This window comes from Lycium ferocissimum, chromosome 5, assembly GCF_029784015.1.
Source record: "Lycium ferocissimum isolate CSIRO_LF1 chromosome 5, AGI_CSIRO_Lferr_CH_V1, whole genome shotgun sequence".
Lineage (NCBI taxonomy): Eukaryota > Viridiplantae > Streptophyta > Magnoliopsida > Solanales > Solanaceae > Lycium > Lycium ferocissimum.
The window spans coordinates 15187823-15210635 of NC_081346.1; the positions used below are offsets into that span (position 1 = coordinate 15187823).

A 22813-nucleotide genomic window follows, 5' to 3' on the forward strand; every position below is an offset into this window, starting at 1 on the left:
GCACTAAACTTTATAAACAGTTGTTTAGTTTCAACCACAGCCTTCTTACTAATGATATTGGATTATAAACTCTTGGATATTTAGCATGACATGTCATCATACAAAAGTTTGCTAATGATGTGTACGTGGCATTGTAGCATTGCTAGGTTACCAATCATAGGGTTTCTAGAATGACCACGTCAAACTATAATTATTCTCCACGTAGTGAAGTGTAGTCTCTCTCTCCAACTTTTTAATGGAATCGATGCTTCTTGATCTTCAGTGAGACAGTGTACACGTTTTTTGTCTTGTGCTTTAATTCGTATCATCATGTTGTTGTGATGATTTGATTATACAAAACTGTATATATGATCCATCTAATCTGAATGGGACATATATTGCTTTTATATGGATGTCGTCATTCATTCAGCAATTTGGATCTGACGACGTTTGATAGTTTTGTAATTTTATGTGGCACAATTTAAATTTCGAGAATCAACTAGTTTAATTTTGAGCGTGAATTTGTGCATAAAATTTTTAAGTTTTTGGAAATAAAACTAACAGAATTGAAATTACATAAAAAAAAATTATAATTCACAATAATTTATAATTTAAAATATATAAAAAAATTAAGGTTAAAGAAAGACTTGTTTGAATTTAGAAATACGAAAAATATCACATAAATTGGAACGGAAGAAGTATAAATTTATTCATATATTTATATTTTACTAGTCTCTATAAACGTGCGGTTGAACGTTATTTGCCAATCAATCTCAATCATAGTATAAAATATTAAATAATATTATATGTAATTACAAACATTTATTTTATGAGTTACAAATATATTACTAGAGTATATGATTGTATCTACATAGTACTTCTTTGAAATCAATGTTTTCGGTATTTATTTTCTTCTTCTTTTTCCCATATAAAAAATGTGTTACGACTAAGATAATCCAATATAAGAGATTAAGTATAATAATCAGAAGAATAATTAAACAAAGAAACTTAGATTTCTTGTTCAATGTTTCTTTCCATATGGCCTTTAACAAAATAATACTTAATTCTGAATAAGAAAAATAGCAATAGAGAATTAATAATACCTTTTAAGAAGTTTGCCGAATTTTATTATCTTCTTTCTGCATCCACATCAAAGCTTCAACAAAAAACCTTGGAAATATGATCTTTCTCTAATGATTCCTAATGTAAATAAAAGGGAAAAAATAATTCCAGAAGACTATCATTGTAAATTTAAAATACGTGACATTCTTGAAGAAACTTGGTCAGACGTTAAGGCCATACACGCTGAAGGTAGAGCCCAACACCACTTCTATAAACTCTTAACTTAATTGAATTAGACAATTTAGAATTTGTGTTTACATCAATAACTGGCTACGCTATGACCTCTTTTTAATGATAACTCTGTCCGTTTCTAGTAGAAATTGAAGTTAACAATTTAAGGGTACAAAAGTCATTCAATATTTGAAGGATATTTTGGTCAACCAACATTTATATTTGTGCTTTTATAATAACTAGTTTCTATGTTCGTGCGCTGCACGAATACCCCTTGTCGATTGTTAAATTAATAAATTTACTTGCATGTGATGTGGTCACCTAATATCTAAATTTCACATAGTTTGTTAGAACCTTAAAAGATGAGTTCTCTGATTTTTCTAATTATAGGAGCTTTTAAAGCACTCTTTTATTTTCTCTACCGATAAGCTACTTGAAAAAATAATATTTGATGAATCAAATAGTAATCAAATTAGTAATTGGCAAGCAGATGATATACCAGTTATTTCCTTATAGTTGTTGCCATTAAATAATTGTTAGCAATTTAAAGTATATGAGTCTTAAATTATTTCTTGATAACAAAAATCTCAGAACACATGACCCTATCGTCTGGGGTGTGTTAACGCAATTTGTTTTGGGGGTTTATGCTATACTATCTCAAAATACCTATAATAACTAAAAAAAAAAAAAAACTGCAAAATAATATCTACTCTAAATATGAATTAATTTTTATTATCTAATACGGTTATTCAGTTTATTTAAAGAAAAAATTAATAATTTTTAATGAGAAGAGGCAACTTGTGCTAGCAATAAATATATATTAATAAATAGTAACAAAGGATTAGAATGTCTAACCGATAGTAACAAAGAGTTAGAAGATCTAATGGGAAGAAATAATATCGTTCAAGAAGTTCGCTGAATTTCCTTATCTTCTTTCAGAAGCAGTATCAAAGCTTAAAATTTAATACTCCTTAAAAAGTTTACCATGAAGAATGTGGAATATTTGGGTTGTTCTATAGAAGTATTTGACTCCCATATCAAATTAAGTTGGAAGTACAATTCAAATTGAAAAAGAAAAGGAGATCAATTTTCTCAAAAAAAACAAAACAAAGGAAAAAAAAAAAACGCAAGTTCATTCCTATAATATATTTTTGCATAAAGTACCTAGTAGTAATTGGATAATAATATTCCTAACGGCTAACGTATGTAAGTAATGTTCCTAGTAGAAATAGGAAAGTATGTTTAATAAAAAAAAATAGGATTAGATCTAAAGGGTATAAAAGTCGTTCAATATTTAAAGGATGTTTTGGTCAATCAACATTTATATTCATGCTTTTAAAATATAGATGTAGATATATTTTTTGTACTTTTACACGTAAAAAATCTAAAAATAAATCGCAATCTTTTTTAGTAGGGTCTACGACCTTTTTTAGTAGGGTCATTTCGTACTATTTAAATTGAAAAAGGTTCTGTTCACACATTTTCTGAACGGTGGATACCTCAATCTCCAAGCTCTATCACTCCTTCCTTTGTTTGATTAATCTGAAAAGAAAAATTGAATAGTATTAGCAAACTTTTGAGTAGAATAGTTTCAGCTTTAGCGAATTAATAGTTCACAAGTTTTCTTAGCAAAACCTCCCATCGAAATCTCTTTTTTATTTTCCTTTATTTTGTTCATTGTTATTGTTACTTTTTCAAAATTTGTGGTCAAAAGGGAAAGGATAATCAGTAGTGTGACGGTGTCACAATCTAAAGGTAAGTCCAAAAGGATGGCTAGAACGTCAATAACTTGTAACGAAATGAATGGTCATGTGATACTTGTCCAGACATCCATGTGTGCCCACTTTTGGTACCTTTTTCCTTTTTAACCTATTTTGGCAAGTGAAATTGCTTTCTAGAATTTCAAAAGCACAAAGAAAGGGCAATTTTCAGTCGTTAAAGTTTAGATTTGATTGATTAATGAATAGAAAGAAAAGTAATGTTGAAGTAACTCAAACGTAACCACTATTCTATCAGTCAGAGATGACACATTTAGGTGTTTTGAATAAAAAAGATAAGGATTAGCAATTCAGAGTTGTTTAAACCGCAGCTGTGGTTTATTTTTATATATATCATACTTCAAGTTGAGTAGCACCATGACAGAGTACTTGAAGTGCTATTGCATGAGGATGATGTGGAAGTGAAGCTTGGTATCGATCTAGGTCATCCAAAAGAAAGGAAGTTTCAAGTATCTTGGGTCTATTATACAAGGAAATGAGGATATGGACTATGATGTCACACACTGTATTGGTGCAAGGTGGATGAAATGGAAGCTCGCTTCCGGAGTGTTGTATGATAAGAAGGTGTCACCTAAACTTAAAGGCAAGTTCTACAAAGTGTTGGTTAGACCGACTTTGTTGTATGGGGCGGAGTGTTGGCCAGTCAAGAACTCTCTCGTTCAGAGATGAAAGTTGCGGAAACGAGAATGCTGCGATGGATGTGTGGGCACACTAGGAGATCTAGGATTAGGAATGAAGATATCCGGGATAAGGTGAGAGTGGCCTCGATGGAGGACAAGATGCGGGAAGCGAGTCTGAGATGGTTTGAGCATTAGAGAGGAGAGACACTGATGCCCTAGTGCGGAGGTGTGAGAGGTTGGCTATGGACGGTTTCAGGATAGGTAGAGATAGGCCGAAGAAGTATTGGGGAGAGGTGATTAGACAGAACATGACGCAGTTCTAACTTACCAAGGACATGACCTTAGATAGGAGGTTATGAAGGAGACCCTTTTATACTAGTAGTCTCAGTTTTTCCCTATAGTCTCTTGTCCTTTATTTTATGCTACTATCTGTTGTATATTGAACTTCAATTATTTTATTTATCTGTGGTAGCTATTGCTCCCTTTTTTTTCCCACACTGTTTTACCATGATTTTTTCGCTTTCGTTATTTCATTTTCATACTGTTTTTAATTGTTTGTCCTTATCTGACCTTTTTTTTCCATGCTTTCGCTTGAGCCAAGGGCCTTTCAGAAACAACTTCCCTACCTTCCAAGATAGGGGTAAGGTTTGCGTACACTCTATCCTCCCTAGACCTCACATTGTGAAATTTCATTGGGTATGTTGTTGTTGTACTTTATGTAGGATAATGTTTTTGAAATTATTAATCCAAGATAAAGTAATATATACTATAGCTTTTCTTCCAAAGCTTTTTAAGAAAGTCAAGATTAAAATTAAACATAAAAGCCCATCCTACTTTATCTCGTTTTAGCCAAACACATGTTTTATACTGTGTATTTTATATTTGTCCAATAAAATAAAATCTATCAATAAAAGTGTATCTACTAAATAATCTCGTATTATATAATCTCGCGTTATAATTTTGGTATAATGTATCTGCAAAGCAAACAATCTCTTACTTATCACTGCATTTCTGCAACATTTTGATTGGTCGCTATAGCAAACTGTTCTTCATGCATGCGTGACATGACGGATAACGGATTGGTACTTGGTAAAATTGTGATCATACATATATCTGCTTTTCCCAACTAGATACTGATTTTGAAAAGAAAAAGAAAAGCTTTTACAGATTTTTCGAATTTCTCGTTTCTTCTGATTTTATAATTATCCAATAATAATTCCAATTCCTTGTCTCCAAAAGAACATGTTCAAGTAAGCTTTTCCGAAAATACATTACCAATAAATTATCCAAATTATATGAAATTATATGGCGCTAAAATGAAAATATGTAAAATATTAGAGTAAGCATTTATGTAATTATATTAGGTTTTAAATATGTTGCGTCGACATTTGTTTTTTGTCTTGATATTTTGTTGTCGTATTTTTCTTGATATCATGTCTCAAATCCTTTTCTTTTGAGCTAAGTATCTATTGGAAAAAGCCTCTCTATCCCATAAAGATAGGGGTAAGGTCTACATATATTCTACCCTCCCAGATCCACTTGTAAGACTACATTGGGTATGTTGTTGTTTGTATCAGCTTTTAAATATATATGTTAAGTAAAAGAGAAAAATGGGGACTCATGTAGATTCGAACTTGTCGTGTAGATGCACCTTAAATTTAGCTTTGTCGGGTACCAAATTTTGGTGGTTTCCTTTCGCAATGAGCTCTCCATCTCTATTTGTCTCTTGAAGAGACTCTTGAGTGACTTCCAAATATGCTGTGTCGCTTTCTCCATTTTGCACTAACAGTAAATTTTATCTTATTATTTTTATCAGATTATTTATTAACTTTTATCAATATAATTACCTAATTAATACGTGTATTGATTGTACAAATATTTTTTTATACCATCAATCGATAAAATTTAAAGTCAATTTTATTTAATACGGTGTATATATTGATTGGCAACCTAGCTAGTGTAAATGTTAAGTAGCATGACCATCTCTTCCTGTTTCTTCCTCCATCTTATTATTTGTTCTTTCTCATTCAAAAAAGAATGGAAAAGGGTCAGATTTGCTCTTGTCTCTCAGAAAAAAAACTATATTTATTTTTCGTTATACTTTTTTTGATATATTTGTTTATTTTATCCAAATTTAGGGTTATATTTGCTCTTGTACTTTCAAAAGAAGTCATATTTATCTTTACTTCGTTAAATCTCATGTCCGACCGTAATTTTCCTATGCCAGTGACTTTTTTTCAACTAAATCTACTCACTCATTTAAATTAAATCTAATCACTCATTTAAATTCTTTAAACCCCCTACTTATCTGGAAATACTCGATAGTTTGAGTTGGGTGACGTTCTGCTGTTTCAATTGGTGTCGGTCACTCAATATATTATTGACTTATCTAAAAACGAAACTTCTCCTAATATAGTTACGGAAGTTCAAATGTGATTCCTTTTTACTTTTCACCTACGACTTTAGATATATTCTATTCATCAAATAAAAAAATTACTTAAAAATGTTTACTTGTATATGCCCTCTGCATAGATTGAACAGTGGACAGTTCAAACATTTGCATCTTATATTAAGAGCAGTGTAAAGCAAATTAACATGACTGGCCGCTAACAATAAGTAATAAGCATCAGGTATTAGATCAGGTTTAGAGTTCAATTTTTAAAATGGTGACACGGTGAAAATTCTTTATTAAATGTCATATTCACGTCATGGACAACAAGAATTCAATTAATAACCCACGTTCCACTAAAAAAAAATGGATTGAAAACATCAATTGGAGAAGAAAAATAAAATTGTTGGAAACATCACGAAGAAGACAGAGAACATAGTGGGTCAAATTGTTGCCCACCTTCAAGTTTCGTTAAATGCAGATATATAAATTGATCTAAATATTTATTAGGTGGAAGGTATACTTTCACATATCGATAAGGAGGGAAGGATACACTTTGGCATACATGATAACATCTCATTGTCTTTTCTTTCTTTATTTTTTTTGGTCTGAAACATCTCATTGTCAATCCCTTGCAAGCAGGTGGGTCGGTTCTGGTTTACAACAGAGACGAATTTAGAATTTAAATACAGTACACGCGTTTTGAGTTGATCCGGAAATGATCGAAAATGAATACCTAACTCTGTATATATTTTTACAATTATATACAAGATTTTAATTTAAATATTATACTACTCGTAAACTCACGGTTAGATATGTCATTAGATCCAAGTGGATAGGAAGTTGAAAGGATGATGTTAAATAAGATGGTTGAGCTGAATTTGGATAGAACAAAAAGTAGGAGGAGTTAATGAATGAGCAAATCATTAATATGTCCTAAAGGTTTCTTGGGTGATATGGGCTAAACAATTCGTCATAACCCAATTTATCCACCTCTTATCAAATTTTATTTTATTTGTTTGCTTTTTATAATTTTTTTATTACCTAATAAAAAGTTCTTTATTAACATATTTAAACATGTTGAGAATATAATCAAATATTAAAAGTGTGTTCTCTCTAATAGCTTAGGTTTTTAGATGATATGGTCACACACTTCAATATGGTACCAGAGCAGGTAAAGGTCCTGAATCGAACCTCACTGCAACCCGTTATCAAAAAGAAATCACGTGCTTGGTCCATAAAAATAAAAAAAATAAAAATAAAAAGACTAGGGGGCATGTTGAAAATATAATCAAATATTGAAAGCATGCTCTCTATAATAATTTAAGCTTTTAGATAAGATGATCACACACTTTAATAAAACAAAATAAATATCTTAACAAAATCCCATGGGTCAATTTGGATTGCAGTTTAGTCCAATTTTAAAATGGGCTATCAAAAAGAGTTGCATTAACAAATGGACGGGTCATTAACCCGTTCAGACTTGAACTGATCATATTTTCTTGGACTAATTTTTCAACCCAGCTTAGGGCTAAGGCCTATGGGGAGAAGGGCCCCACTTTAAGCTCCAGAGCCTGCATGGCATATTGGCATAGATTATTTGCTATTATTTGCCTTGTCCTATTTGCTATTATTTGCCTTGTCCCCTTTGCCTTGTGAGGGTAATTGGGAATTGGATTTTTCTGTTATATTTTCTCCTAAATTTGGGTCCCCAAGAGGCGTGGGAAGCATGGAAGCTGAAGATGACACATTTTAATTAGGTGGTGGCATGTCTCTTGTGTGAACGAGTTAAGGCATCCCTTTCAAATTTATAGCTAATCATGTCTGACACACCCAACATGCAAAATTGAGTATATTGAAAGTATTATCTACGCGGTATCACAGAGTTCAAGTACTCATGAAACGAACCGTTCTTAGCATACTGAGTCTTCTATTACATGATAACACAGCCTAGCTATGATGGGTTTTTTTTTCTAGTAAATTTTTTACAGGGTACTCTGTTTGGACACTGTTGTTTAACTTGTATCCACTTTTTTAAAGTTTTTTACACAGATAACAAAAATATTTTACATATGAGGAGTTCAGGAAAAGAATTGCTGAACTTCAGGCAAAGAATTGCTGAACTTCAGCCATACGAAACTTCAGAAATTTTGTTAAAGTTAAATTTCAGGCTACTAGTTTGATGTGTTATTATGAAGTGGATAGGCTTGCAACTTTGAAGGCATATATGTACTCTTCGATGATTCTTCTCCTTTTGAGGGAGAGCCTTTCTAGAGGTTGTCCATCTAGGAATTAGTGATCTAACTGGGCATCTCACATATTTTGTACAGCAACGGCAACAACATATCCAATGTAATCTTAAAAGTGGGGGTCTGAGGATGGTACGATACCCCTACCTTTGTGAGGTAGAGAGGTTGTTTGCGATAAATCTTTCGCTCAAAAGAAATGTAACCGATGCAAAGATTGTAAGAAAAATGAAACAACAAAATAGCGATATACGAAATAAGTGCGGGATTGTAAGAAATGTAACCGGCGAAGGATTGATGCCAAGTGTTATCATTGTATAAACAACCTCAACCATAGAAGAGCAAAATAGCTTTTCTTCTCCTTTACGTGTCATTAATTTTGGTTTATTACTCTACCAATTTCCATAAGAATTCGAATTAAAAGTTTTAAATTCTTTACCCAAATCTGACATGGGCTACGTGAGTGGGTAGGTGCTAAGAATGTGAAGAACCTGAGCGGTTGAGCCGTGGGGATATTGGCTAGGACCACCCATAATGGCATTTGTGCCAAGGGAAAGTATTCTGCAGAGACCTGCCCCTTTCACCAATTTATTACTCGTCTTCACTTGCCTTAAAATTACTACTAGTGAGTAGTAATAGTAAATCACTTGCCTTCACTACCTTTTGGTGTATACTGTAGTAATAGTAAATCATAAGTGGGCCAACTCCATGTTTCTCCAACTCTTTCTCCATTTGACTATGATTATTTTGGGGCACAGGTATAACCCATTGTTTCTCTTATGTTTTTCCCTTATGCTATCAAATCACTTTTGGCTATTGCAAAAATTTTGAGCTGAGAAGGCTCCTCGTGTATATTTTCTCCTTTTCTGGGAGGGGAAGAGAGCGGAGGCGGAGTTAAAAGTTTTGAGTATATAGGTTTTGGACTCTAGAAAAGGCAGCTTACTGGATTCTAAATTCTAAAAATGAGTTTTAAATAAATTATTTATATATACTAATTGGACTTTTAAACGTAAATATATAATATAGGCCAAAACTATTAGATTCAGTCGAACACGTAAACAGAGCGGTAGCTCCGCCCATGAAAGGATGGGAGAAGATACTTGGGACTAGTAAGTGAGCATCATAGGCATATGTATATTCTACACGGATTCAACAGCATTTTCGACACGTTATATATATATATACATGAACTCATAATTCAGAAGTGTAACGAATTTAGCGGTAAGAACCTAAAGGTTGAATCTGCTTCTGATAGCGTCGAGTAAATTGGCATCAAATCACAAATATGTATATTGGTACATCAAGCAGACACAAAGTCGTCCAATTTGGCAGCTAGTCCAAGGCACAAGCTGTTTGTTTTCTATTTCCTTCCAAAAACTGTCTGATGCCTATGTGAACAACCTCTAATGACATTCTGCGAGTACATAGGGTTTTTGTTGTGCATTATTGACACAAATGGCAACTGTAAATTTAATATAAAACGTGAGATCTCCAACCAAAGAAATATACAAATTGCTCATATCATTTGCCGACTAGCTAACAAGATAGAACCGACATGTAATATGTATAATAGGGCCAATGCTAATTAATGGTGCATGTGGGTCATCATTTTGTTGGATCAAAGGGCTACACTCAAAGAAGATACATTGCAGAGCTATGAACCGAACCCAAGTTTTTTGGAGTTTAAACATACCTGAGAATGACCCAAACATCTTTTTCAACTACAGCCTATATGGTATAGATCCTCATCCCAGGTAGCCAGGACCATATACCCTACTACACCAGTGAGTGGACTATAGAGAATGTGTTCTAGTTTTTATAATAAACATTACAAAAGCATTTAAGTTACTGCTGCAACTGCTTTTTTCTTTTGGTTCCAGTTCCTGAAGAACTACCCCAATTCCTGCTCATCGTTTAATAACCTGACTCCCTACTCTCTTTCCTCACCAAGAAGATAGTACCACTTAATTCCCAATGCTCGCAAATAATTTTATGGTAACCAGTCATATTCATAATTAGCTCCATCTATGTGAGCTCCACAAAAGTAGGGGTAAGGTCTGTGTACATCTTACCCATTTCAGACGCTATTTATGAGATTACACTGGGTATGTTATTGTAAGTCTGCTCTTTTGGGTATGTTGTTGTAACTCCATCTGTGTGTCTCTGCTCATTTTACCGATACTGAACTCGGTTAAAGGAGAGGGTTGTGGTAGGTTGAATGCCAATATTAAACTAGTCAATTTTATGATTTCTTGGTGTTGAACGTATTTTTGTTAGTTATTTTGGCAATTGTCAGGTGCTCAAAACTTTTCATACAATCGAGAAACCAATGGCATCTACCTCTTAACTCGACTCACAATGATCAAGCTCGCCAAGCACGAAAATGCATCAACATAGACCAAAGGGGATCATATTTAAAGAAAGCAACAACGAGTTACACGCTTAAAACAAGAACAAATTACATTTATTATCTCGATGGAAAAAAGGCTCCCAATACGTAGCAAAATATCATTAAAATATTCGATCCAGTGGAGTACTAATTTGGAATACAATCAACTCCTATAAAGGAGGCAGGAGGAAGTTAAAAAATATGTTTTACAATAAACATATAATATTAAAAAATAATAATTGGACAATCCTCTCTATTGTACAAGTGGGCAACCTGCCCTTATTGCTGATGGGCAACTAAAATCAAACCAATTGCGATGGACAGACAAAAGCCATTCCTCGAACTCAAACAAGATTTATGGTGAAGGAGACGTAAGGATGAGCCTCTGTATCACCTCCAAAAGCAGCCATTCCTCCTTCATCCTCAGCTTTCCAGAAATTGCTGCAGTTGAATTAAAAAACAATATAAATGGGAACATGGTAATAGAAACATTTAATAATCGTCAGTCAAAGGTTGAGCAGAAAAACATGTAGGTCCAAGGACCACAATCCACATAGATGCGGCCAATTGCAACTGAAGAAATGCATGTTCTTTTCTTACGATTCACTCAGTGGACCATTATCAGAACTTTCAACCTCAAGTAAAGATAGAATGGAGTAAATGTACCCGGGACGGGACCAGTCATAATCAGGCTAAATAGCATCCATATTATACATGTTCCTGTTCGGTGGAAACTGGGAGAAATATTATGGGCATTATAAACACCGTTGACAGTCACATGCAAAATTTTAACGTGTTCAAAGCTTTACACACGTCCCTTCTGGAAAAATATCACATGCTTTACAAAACCAGTTCTTTTTAGTAGAGCAAATAGGTGTTTCTGCCATCCATTCCCAAGCACATAAAACTCTTGCACGTATAGTGTTTCGGTGCAACTAGATCTAGGAGGTATCTGTGTCAAATATGGTTAGTATTGGGATTCTTCATCACATACCTGTTTGAACTGTCGCAGAGTGACTCGAGAATGGAACGTACTTTCTTCTCACTTTTGATAGAGGGTGCCAATACAACAGACTGAAAATTTATGTCACTTCTTTAGTAAATGATTAGTGATAATAATATAAATACAACAAAAAGAGCAGTTGAAGAACATAATATATAAACAGTTCAAATGAATTACCAAAAATGACGGAGGCAAGCCATATCTCAAAATGCTCTCAGCAAAGATACGCACAGCGCAGAAGTGCATCCAGGAGCTAAAAACCTGTAGAATGATGGTAGCACTTTTTAGACATGGATTTAATCTCACCAATTAGGATATGGGTGAGTTGGAAATGAAATAAATCGATCAGAACTAAGAAAAGAAAAGGAAATAGTGAACCCAGATCGAGATGGAATCCTCTAAAAAGTAATTACAATTTACAGCAGTCAGAATTCGGAAATCACAAGAGGGCACGCACTTAGGCCATTAATACTTTGGTTTATTGGCTAAGCAGTAAAATTCCAAATCAATGTCTTCCTGCTTTTTGCTCCATTGAATCCAAAACTGCTCTATGAACTGAAGCTAACTCTATACACTTAATGATTATGATTCCACATCCTTGGAATGTCTTTGTAAGTGATAACAAATTCATATGAAAGAAGTGTGCACTAGAACCCACTAGTCAAGGCATGCACTTGTTATCTAAACAGACAACCGATGAGAAGATGCAAAGTGCATGACAATACTCTTCTTTTGCTGAAGTGGGACAAACTTATGATAAGTTACCGAAGGTAAGTGAAGAACAAATTGCTGCTAAGGACTAATCTATTACGAGTTCAATTTACCCCCCTGGTTTAACCACTTTCCCGCATATCTCAATGATAAAGCATGTGCAAATCAATCCGAAATTGGCTTTGTACCTTACATGTTGATATTGTTAGTAATTTCTGGAAATGAACTCCAGAGTTTCACTATGTAGAATTATCTTATATGGAACCTTTATTGCCTAAGCCTAAATGTATCTGCATGAATTGCTATGATATGGACATAGATACTTCTAATTTTCTAATGGACTCTTAAAATACACTAGCCTAAATTGAACATACCTGTGTAGGTTTAGTGTCTGAATCTAATATCCTTACCAGACGGAATCCATGTTACAGAAACTTGGAACCTTCTCCAATCTTCCCCCAACCTTGTCTCCCTTAAAGACTCCTTTGAACTTACCATCTCTGAATGGTTTATCACTATCATCACCTAACAGCACCAACAGATTTGAGAACCATGTGCACCTTTCTGTCATAAAGTTTGTTTAATCATATGAAACTGGCGACAGATAACCAGCGAACCGTGACTGCTTTCAGGGAAAGCATGAATTTGGGGTTCTAGATCATTGAAGACTCAGGCTGTCACTGCTGATTAGATTAGAAAACATTGACTTATTGACCCCATCATGCGAATTTCATGGCTGAGCACAGCTCATCCCTCACTGTTACTCCCTTTAGCTGTGTTCAAATGGTCAGTTCACTTTCCAATTAAACGTTAGGTCCAGTTTCCAAAAGTTTTGATCCTTTCTTTTGAGTAACAAAAATCAAATATTGACTAAATATTGGACAAGTGATGGCTATTATTAGTCCTCAATGACCAAATTAGAGGGATGTAAAGATGTAGTAAACAAGTTTATTAGGATTCTCAACAACATAAATCCCTCATTCGCAGGTGATAGAGGGGCAAACATTTTGGGCTCCTAAAAAACCCTTGGTTAATACTCATAAAGCAGGTCCACAAGTCATGGGCCAAATTCTGGACAAAAATTATTATAAGGCCCATTTAAGAAAGCCAAAAGGAGAGATTTCAGATTTAAAAAGACCAAGCAGGCCTGGAAAGCAAAGGAACTCAAAACAGGGCCTAACTATAATAGATTCAACTTGCTCTCATCTGAACCTTGCAACACCTCAGTTGACGACATGCAAAACACAGAAACCAGCCATCTTGGGACCAACTTCCCAGTTCAATCTGCAGACTTCTGCTATTCAGACGCTGACGACGAGCAAGACCCGCAAGTTTGCATCCCCCATCTATATCAGCAACCTTCAATAAGCAGGGATTTGGCCCTGGTAAGAAGCTCCGACACAGACTACTCTTCTCAATCGGTTAGTGGAGCCCTGCCATTAACATGGTATGAAACTGAAGCAAGCTTGCAGAGGATAAGCAGCCCACCTGTAATTGAAACATCGAAATGGACGAAAATTGCTATGGGAAGGCATACAAAGCAGCCTTTGGAAGTAATGCAACTGGCTTCGAGCACGAACTATTGGGTTTGGTTGTGAGAATGGAACAAAGAAGGTTGGCACAGCTTCAACATCAGAAAACATCACCCAGTTCTGAAAAGAAAAGGAAGCAGAAAGCGGAAGGAGAACGGAAGAGACTCTGTGGGGTAAATTATGATAGGAGGGACCAACGTCAAATGGAGTCTAGGGGCAGGCAATACCACTCTGTCTCTGGATGAAATTAAAAATCTTAAGCTGGAATGTACAGGGAGCGAATGATAGAGGGAAAAGAGACACCATTAAATCCCTTGTTCACAAATGAAAAGCTGATATCATGTGTTTGCATGAAACAAAAGTCGAGGACTAGACAGCAGGTGAAGTGTTTCATTTGTGGTGCAATAGGTGGCCTGATTGGGCTGTGTTAAAGGCAGTAGAGGAGGTATCATAGTTGTTTGGGATAAAAGCCAGTGGAACAACATTGGGAATTGGCTGGGCTCCTTTTCAGTTTCCTTTATGCTTGAGAATTCTCAGCAAGAATTCAGATGGCGCCTCACAAGCATTCATGGACCTCACAGAAATTTAGGAAGGGAAGCTATGCGGCTTTTACAGTTCTTTTCACCCAGGATAAGATGGGGTCTCTTTTTACTCCTCTTTTTGGTATAAGTTGATAGGTTATGATCGTTTTCCATTTTTTCCATATTCATTTATAAATATCTTTCTCAAAAATAATTAAAACAGAGATTGCCAAGGCTTTTCCCTAGTGTTAGAACGTGCTCCCTCTGTTTCATATGTTGTCCAAGGACAACAATAAGGCTCTAGAACCACCGCTTGAATTGCCACTGGAGTGGTCTACTATATCTCTCCTATAGTTCATTCCAAAGGTTCATGCGACAAAGTCAGGAATATTATCTGGATCTCCTAAGCATTTCACTTCAATCGAACTCTATCAGATCATAAATCCTAGAAGAATAAACTCATTTCATCCCCTTGAAATAGTCAAAATCCAAACTAGCATCTTACTGTAAAGTGATCTTGCGATGACCCATAGACTTCACCCAAGTTAGCCCAAATTACAAAAGAGACTTAAGGATCCTTATATAAAGTAGATCAGATATATTTTTGCCTGATGAAAACTCAATTAACTTTTTCATTTCCTTCAAGACTGCAAAGCATCTCAAATTTAAAGCCAGTACCAGAGGCAAGTCTATGAATCTCATAAAATTAACAGTTAGCAGAAAATGTTTCAGATATGCTTCGAAGTGCAATAGGTTCTTAAGAGGGGAGTACCTCCCCATAACTGGTATAGCACCACTGCAACAGAGAGCTTCTTAATGTCTCTTGGTCTTGCATCAGTTTTTCCAGCTCTTGTTTCCGGTTTTCTTGTGTCTCTGGATTATGTTCAAAATCGCGAACCTGAATCAAATGTAACATAAGACTCTCTTTAGATGAGGCCTTCCTCTATCAATAGTTCTTCCCACAGCACAACGTATATAAACGCACACACACAACAACTTTACATATTAAAAAGCTATTTTCCCACCTGGTGGGGGTAGTCCTGGGGGAAGAGAGACTTGAAAAATGTATGGAAAACTCACCTGGAAGCCTCTTTCACGCGCCTTAATCTTGAAATTGTCGGCATCACGGTTGAATAATGTTACAGTATAAAGAGCATATTCATTGTCCTCATGGAGCAACTTAGAAGATCTGGGGACCTAAACAATTAGTTAAATGAAAAAGTAGAACTTGTGGGATAGCACTATAAAGAGTTCAGAAAGAAAGAAAAACATTTGCAGATTCCAGAAACAAGTAAGAAATCCAGTTTGTCCTCGAAGGAGAATAAACTAATCCAAAATGCATTGCCACAATCAGAACCACAATGCATAGCGGAGACACAATCCAAGTAAATAGAAGATATATGAAGCTATACACTGTATCCAAAAAAGTTCTTACCACATAGCCGGTCAGGGTCTCGTAACTTGATAACCAGTCTTTCTGTGAGTATTTAGAAACAACAGCAAGGAGAGTTGTTAAGTGTTCTGAGGTAACAATATCTTCCGGCTTTACCAAACTGGACAGATCACGGACAGCTAAGCTGTAACAAAAACACCACGCACATCAGCTAGAATGTCAAGTACATACAAATTAAAAAACAACTATAGCAACCGAGATAAGCAATTCCAAAGATTATTTAAAGCCACGTGCCACCCCCAAATCTCAGAGGAAATTCCACTGATTAACCAATTACAACAACAAATAGCAAAGAAATGAACATTGAAGAGCAGTCTCCCTGATCCTTTGATAAGGATAAGTTCCAAGAATCGAGTACCAAACTTCAGATTTTTTGCAATCTTCTCCAAAAATATTAAAGTTTCTATTAGCAAACATGAATCTAGCACTCTGTATGGAATGTTGTATTTTAATTTCTCCCATCCAGATGGAGTTCCTATAATCCATAAAATTTCATTCAGTTAGCGGTATACCTAATGCAACACTATCTATCACCACATAATGTTTTTAAATAAATCATCTCTCACCACCACATGTAAACTCAAAATTAGTTTAGGTCATAGGAATATAATTGATTTTAGGTACATTTTGACAGTAGCTGTTCTATCCAGCCTCTTCCCCCCCCCCCCCCCTCCTCCTTGTGCGTGTACAATTCTAGCCGACCAGATACTATGAGGGCCACATTTTATTTTTATTTATTTTGATAACCAAGAAATCCACAAGGGCCGGTGGCACAACTTTGGAACTCTGTGGATAATGGGCCCACCCCTCTACCCTTCTCCACTTAAATACCAGGTTTTTGCCTGCAACAGCGTTTGAATTCGTAATGTGCGCTTCACATAATAAGCTGAGCTCTTACCACTAAGCCACCTTTAATATCTATCGACCTTTAACAAAAACAACATGGATGTATTTTCCATGTTTAATCTTTATCAAAGAAAACATTTCATGTCTAATAGAAGCCTATTTCGACATAGCCTTTCTTAAGTTAGCTGCCTCTTTTCCTTTTTAAATTCCACAAGTAGGCAGTAGGTAAAGCTTCTTTGATGGTAAATCAATAAGATATAGCTGAATACTCAAAACTGATAAATCCATTAAATGGAAGTATGTTTATGCAACGGAATCCCATCTCTTACATACCTTCCGGTCTGCTTTCGGTTGATGGCATTAAGTTGACTGCGCACATTGTTATACTCAGAAACACGAACCTGTCATAGATAACCAACAGCTATTATAAGGGCGATCAAAATATCTAATTATTAGCACGTTTTACATGTCACTTTGCAGCAAACTTGTACAAATTTTCAAACTATCAGAAAAGAAGGTAGTATCATCTGTTGTCATATCATAAGGGATGACATTGTTTGAGCAATACAGCACACTATGATTAGAAAGCTCTTAGTAGTTAGTAGTAAATCCAGATAGTCAACATTCAATCCAATGAAGTATCTCATAGAAAACTTAAAACAAAGACTCTCGAACCCACCATGGCTGTACTTAATTGACAAGATGATATTACTTGATGGTTTTGAGGAGGACTAGTTAGTTCTGGGGAAGCACACTCGGGGAATCAGTGGAACTAAACAGTGAATGTTTAACTAACGTTGTTTATTGTATCTTCAACAAGTACTTAATACACTTTACTGTTATCGACCTATAGCACCAATTTGGACGAAACAAAAGGGAAATGTGCACATAAATTAGACATAAGGGTTGTGGGCCAACTAGGGTTAGGCCATCTAAATCATAGAGGATAACAAAGAAAAAAGAAAAGAAAAATTGTCTTACGTCCCGTTCGACTTAATGGAGATCTGAATCCATTTAGTGCATTTTTTTAAAATCTTTTACAATCGCTTATTTGCTCAGAATATGCCTATTTATTCAGATTTGGTACAAAGTCTAATCATTAAGACGTTTATTTAAAAAATTCATGTGAAATTTTACCGCTACTCTATCAACTACCAAAGCACCACTATCACCGCCAACCACCGGCTACCACCACCAACTCCTAGCCTCCAATGCACAACCACCACCACCCACTTCCACCGCATCCACCACCACCAACACCTCTACCGCACAACCATCTCCAGCCACCATTGTACAACCACAGCATTAGCCCCCTCCACCAACAACGACCACCACTAGGCACCACCTCACAATCATCACCACAGCTGCCACCGCCGCTAGTTGTTTTTTTTTCCGTCAAAATGATAGTTTTTCCAATACCATAAAAATTATATTTTTCCATTATTTTTTTTTGGATATAATATTTGATTATTATTTTATTTGAATTTTATATCTATTATTAGCAAACTATGCCGGTGCAATGCACGGGGCCTTTGGTTACTCACTTTAGTTAGTCTTTATGGTTTGTATATTTTGCAAAGGATACCGCGATTCTCCTTAGTGAGTCTCCATATTTTGTTTCTTTTCCTCTTATTTTTTCCCTTAATTTCTCAATTGTTGTTAAAATTTGTCTTATTTTGGTTATGTCCGCCTCTTTTTATATTTAGTAAGTTGACAATTCAAATATCGCACATGTTAAGTTTATAATCAGAAGATTCAAAGGATATTTTATTATATTACACACATTTTTAATTTAGAACCACAAGATTCAAAAGTCTATCTTTATTTCTTAAACTCCGTGCCTAGTCAAACTTAGACACTTTTCTATTATATATAGGTGGCAAAGGAGGACGAACACAGCATTGACAAATTGTACAAAAAGCTGTTTGAGTTGTGCACTAAATTTGGACTTATTTCAATTGTACTTGGTTTCTTTCCTTTTTTCCAGTTGTGGGTCCACTTCATTTAAGGGACTATATGCCAAATGAAGGAAATGAAAGGACAATTAAGACAATCCGAATACGTGGGGACTTAAAAAGTAAAACACACAAGAGGTAGAATTAATGTTAAAACTTCTGAAATGTACACATGTTAGTCCCTACTTAGAGTAAAATTTCATGTGCTTTCTATAATAGAGTAATAAAAAGAAGTGTAGAAGTAAAGAAAAACGTAAAAGTGGAATACACGTGCACAGAGAATAGGTGGCAAACGAAGTAGTAGTACTTGTTAAATGAAGTGGACCCACAACTGGAAAAAAAGGAAAGAAACCAAGTACAATTGAAATAAGTCCAAATTTAGTGTACAACTCAGACAACTTTTTGTACAATTTGTCAATGCTGTGTTCGTCCTCTTTGCCACTTATATATAATAGAAAAGTTTCTACATAAAGAAAAATTGTACACACACACATGCTGAGATAAATAGTTTGAATTAGTCAATGTTCCAGTTTAGAGACAATATGTTAATAATCAAATATGTATTAACATTGAAACATCTTAATCATCATCATCAAAAAAAAAAAAAAAAAAAAAAGAAGAAGAAGAAGAAACTAAACAAGCCTTAAATTGGTTATGGACATATAAGAGGGCTCCTCATATACAAGTATACACTACATAAAATAAATATATTTTACACCGCATGAAATAAACAATTTTAGATTAAAGAAACTTCCCTAAATACCAGAACTCCTAATTATGACACAACCATCTAGGATAAAACATACTACTGTTGTAGATATTTTCTAACACAAAACAGTATTAATTCTCTTAACTTTCAACACACTATCTCAAACTTAAGGTAGTAAAGCAACTTGAATTAATCATAACTAAAATGCCAAGTAGAACATACTGAAAAAGTTATTATTGACAGAACACTATACGGAATAGTTGCTGGCTTTGTTGCTCGGACTGTCCATAAATGTTGTTGCACCTGTGTCGTATCCTCCAAAAATTCACTACTTTTGGGGGATCCACCACGCACCAGTCGACATTTTCAAATAGTCCGAGCAACATTGGCTGCTGGTATACAACTTGTATACAGGTGTTTTTCGCCCTTTATTAATAAAATTTAATTACGTTATCAAAAAACTAATCTAAACAGCATCGTTGAAATAATGCCGTCGAGATAATAGACAATCATTGAGAAGGAAAGAACTGCTACAATTCTTTCCTCCGGACTGTCACCAGTAACTGCAAAGTGAAAAGTGCTTGTTGCAGCACTCAGAAATCAATAACTTCTCAATTACAGAAAAAGAGCTATGGTGATGCAATATCAGGGAGATTTTCGTTGTAGATGGAATAAGTGGCTGAAGAGTAGCCAAAAAAAGTTGATGGAACAATGACTAGAAATCCAATAGCTTTCATTGTAGCTTGAGTAAACGGCTGAGAATAACCAAAAAAAGTTGTTGAAATAATGACATGAAATGCAATATTTGCATGAGGAACTTAATACCTAGACTCTAATGCCATAAAAGAAAGAGAAAGGCAAAGACTTCACAAAGAGAGTGTCTGGAGATTCAATGTTCAGTGGAGGACCCAATACCCACACTCTGACCACAAAGAATAAAGACAAGAAGATCTTTTCCATAACAGCAGAATTCAACACTTAGAGGAGGGACCCAATACCCAAACTCCATTACTACGAAGAAGAATAGAAGAAATAAGCTTTGGCAGATATTTTGGTTTGTCGAGAAGCTGGAATAGTGGTTAGAAGAGATGATATAATTTTACTAATGGTGGAAAATCCTCCCGTATGCAAGCGGTGTACCAAAAAGTAGAATCTACAAAAAAGATATGATTTCCCAGAAGACACCCAATGTTTTATACAAATTATTCTCATGGTGCACCCAAAAGAAACTAGGAATAAGAAGCTACTCCTCAAATTTAAAAAGTTGTACTCTATCTCATCAAAAGCTCTCAAGTTTCCCTCCTTCCAGAGGACTCACATGAGTGCTAGTGGCACAACATCCTAGACCCTCCATTTTCTTTTCTTTCTTTTATATGTCCAACTCAATAGTGCTCAACTTTCCACTATGGTCCTCCACTTTTTTGGATAAAGAAGAGACGTCCTTTACATTGATGATCAGAAAAAGCCTCCTGAATCATTTAACCAGAGGACTTTGAGGGTTGCTAAAACGAATATGGAAAAAAAAAAAAAAAAAAAAAGGATTACCAGCATCAACAAATTAAAATGACTGGTTAAATATATTTGCCCTGAAATGGACCTATTTAGCTCTGTAAAGAGCAAACACAACACTTCCTCAGCCAAAAGTGAAACTAAGGAATGATAATTCATCTTTGCTTTCTCCCTCAGTTATGGTGTTCTTGTCTCCTTCAAAATCTCCATTCTCTGTCTACATACTAGACCTATTTCTTCATTTTACTTCACCATGTACCACCTATACATACTGGCCTAATCATAACTTGTATCACGAATATTTTATGTGAGCATTGAAACGGAAATTCCTACCACCATCACCACCCAACCAGAAATGAAAATTAGATAAATAAGATCTCTGGGATTCTCATACACAATACTGCTCCTGACAAAAATTAATTGTTTCAGATAACACAACAAAATAGATACCTTAAGGTCATCCTCAATCTTGGCAACTTGGCTGTGAATTCCATCCACAATCTCCTTAAGTGGTGACATTGTTGGATACTTTGCCTCATCCCATGCAAACCTACAACCAAAATCAATTTTTTTTTGTCAGGAAAAAAGTTAAAATCTTGAAAGCGGTCAAATTAGGCAATTACCTAGTGAGGTATGAGTCAACAGGAACCCCATCCACAGTCAGAGAGCTACTGAGAACCCCAGAAATCCTCTCCAATTCCTCGATCTGACGTCGTGTCTTGGAGCAGACCCCTTCAATGAAGGTATTTGACTGCAAAAATTCAAACTTTCCACATCAGATTCGCATCAATACCACATCAAAAACCAAATTTCTCAAATCATAAGTACAGATTTTGCCCATTGATAATCAAATTCTACCTCTCCCCTTCCCCAATTGCAAAGTTACAGTTAATAGCTACTAAAAACGAGAAAATGATAACAATTATAGATCACACATGACTAGTGCTTCGCAACTGAAATACAGAACACATCAAAATTAGAGAAACAGAAAAAAGCTAATTTCCTCATCAGATTCAAATCAACAACTAAATTTCTCTATTCCTAAATTTTGATAATCAAGTCCTACCTATCCCCTTCTCCAGTTGCAAAATTACAGTTAGTAGCTACTAAAAAGGAGAAAAAAACAACAATCCATTATAGATCACAATACAGAACAAATTAAATAGCTAAATTTCTCAATTCCTAAATACAGTTTTTGCCAATTGTATCAAGTTGTACCTATTCCCTTCCCCAATTGCAGTTAATAGCTACTAAAAACGAGAAAATGACAATAATCCATTATAGATCACAAATAACTAATGCTTCGCAACTGAATTATAAAACACATCAAAATGTATAGAGAGAGAGAGAGAGAAAACAAAGAGACCTTGACGAGATCATCGCTGAGAGCTAGAAGCGAATCCAATGTACCGACACGGAGATTAGGGATGTTAAACTGCAAATAAAAGGAGGAAAATTGAAGTCAGATCTCAGTAAAATAGGAATGTTAGAGGGAAGGGGAGAGAGCTTACTCTATAAAGAGGAGTGTCGAATGAATGCTTGGATATGGATTCTTGAAGGCGACTCCATAGAGAAGTAGTAGATGAGTTGTGCTGAACCGGAAGAGAAACCACCCAGTACCTCGAAGCCATTGTTGCGCAGTTGATTTCTTGCTTTGATAATTTGATTAGATGCAGGAAAGCACAAACAAACCAGATAAATATAGGGACGAGTCGTTGAAATTTTTAGTCCCAAGGGCTTTATGTAGTTATGAGTGACTTATGTCCATGTGTGCAAGCACCATCTCAATTGTTTCAGAATTACAGAACCCCCACCCCCCCCCCCCCCCACTTCTCGTTTGAATCTGTGGTGTCAGTTGAAGGGGTCCTAAACTCTTCAAA

The 22813-nt window shown here is 35.2% G+C and overlaps 1 protein-coding gene across 1 annotated transcript; it reads right to left on the minus strand.

Annotated features, from left to right (window-relative positions):
• Positions 1-10739: 10739 nt before the first annotated feature.
• On the minus strand, positions 10740-22611 carry LOC132056193 (V-type proton ATPase subunit C). Its single transcript, XM_059448281.1, has 11 exons — positions 22445-22611; positions 22300-22368; positions 21557-21684; positions 21384-21483; positions 17094-17161; positions 15897-16038; positions 15542-15658; positions 15234-15359; positions 11875-11958; positions 11689-11768; positions 10740-11135 (listed from the first exon to the last, which is right to left on the minus strand). The coding sequence occupies exons 1-11, from the start codon at positions 22562-22564 to the stop codon at positions 11039-11041; spliced, it is 1131 nt and encodes a 376-aa protein (XP_059304264.1). The 5' UTR covers positions 22565-22611; the 3' UTR covers positions 10740-11038.
• Positions 22612-22813: the final 202 nt, after the last annotated feature.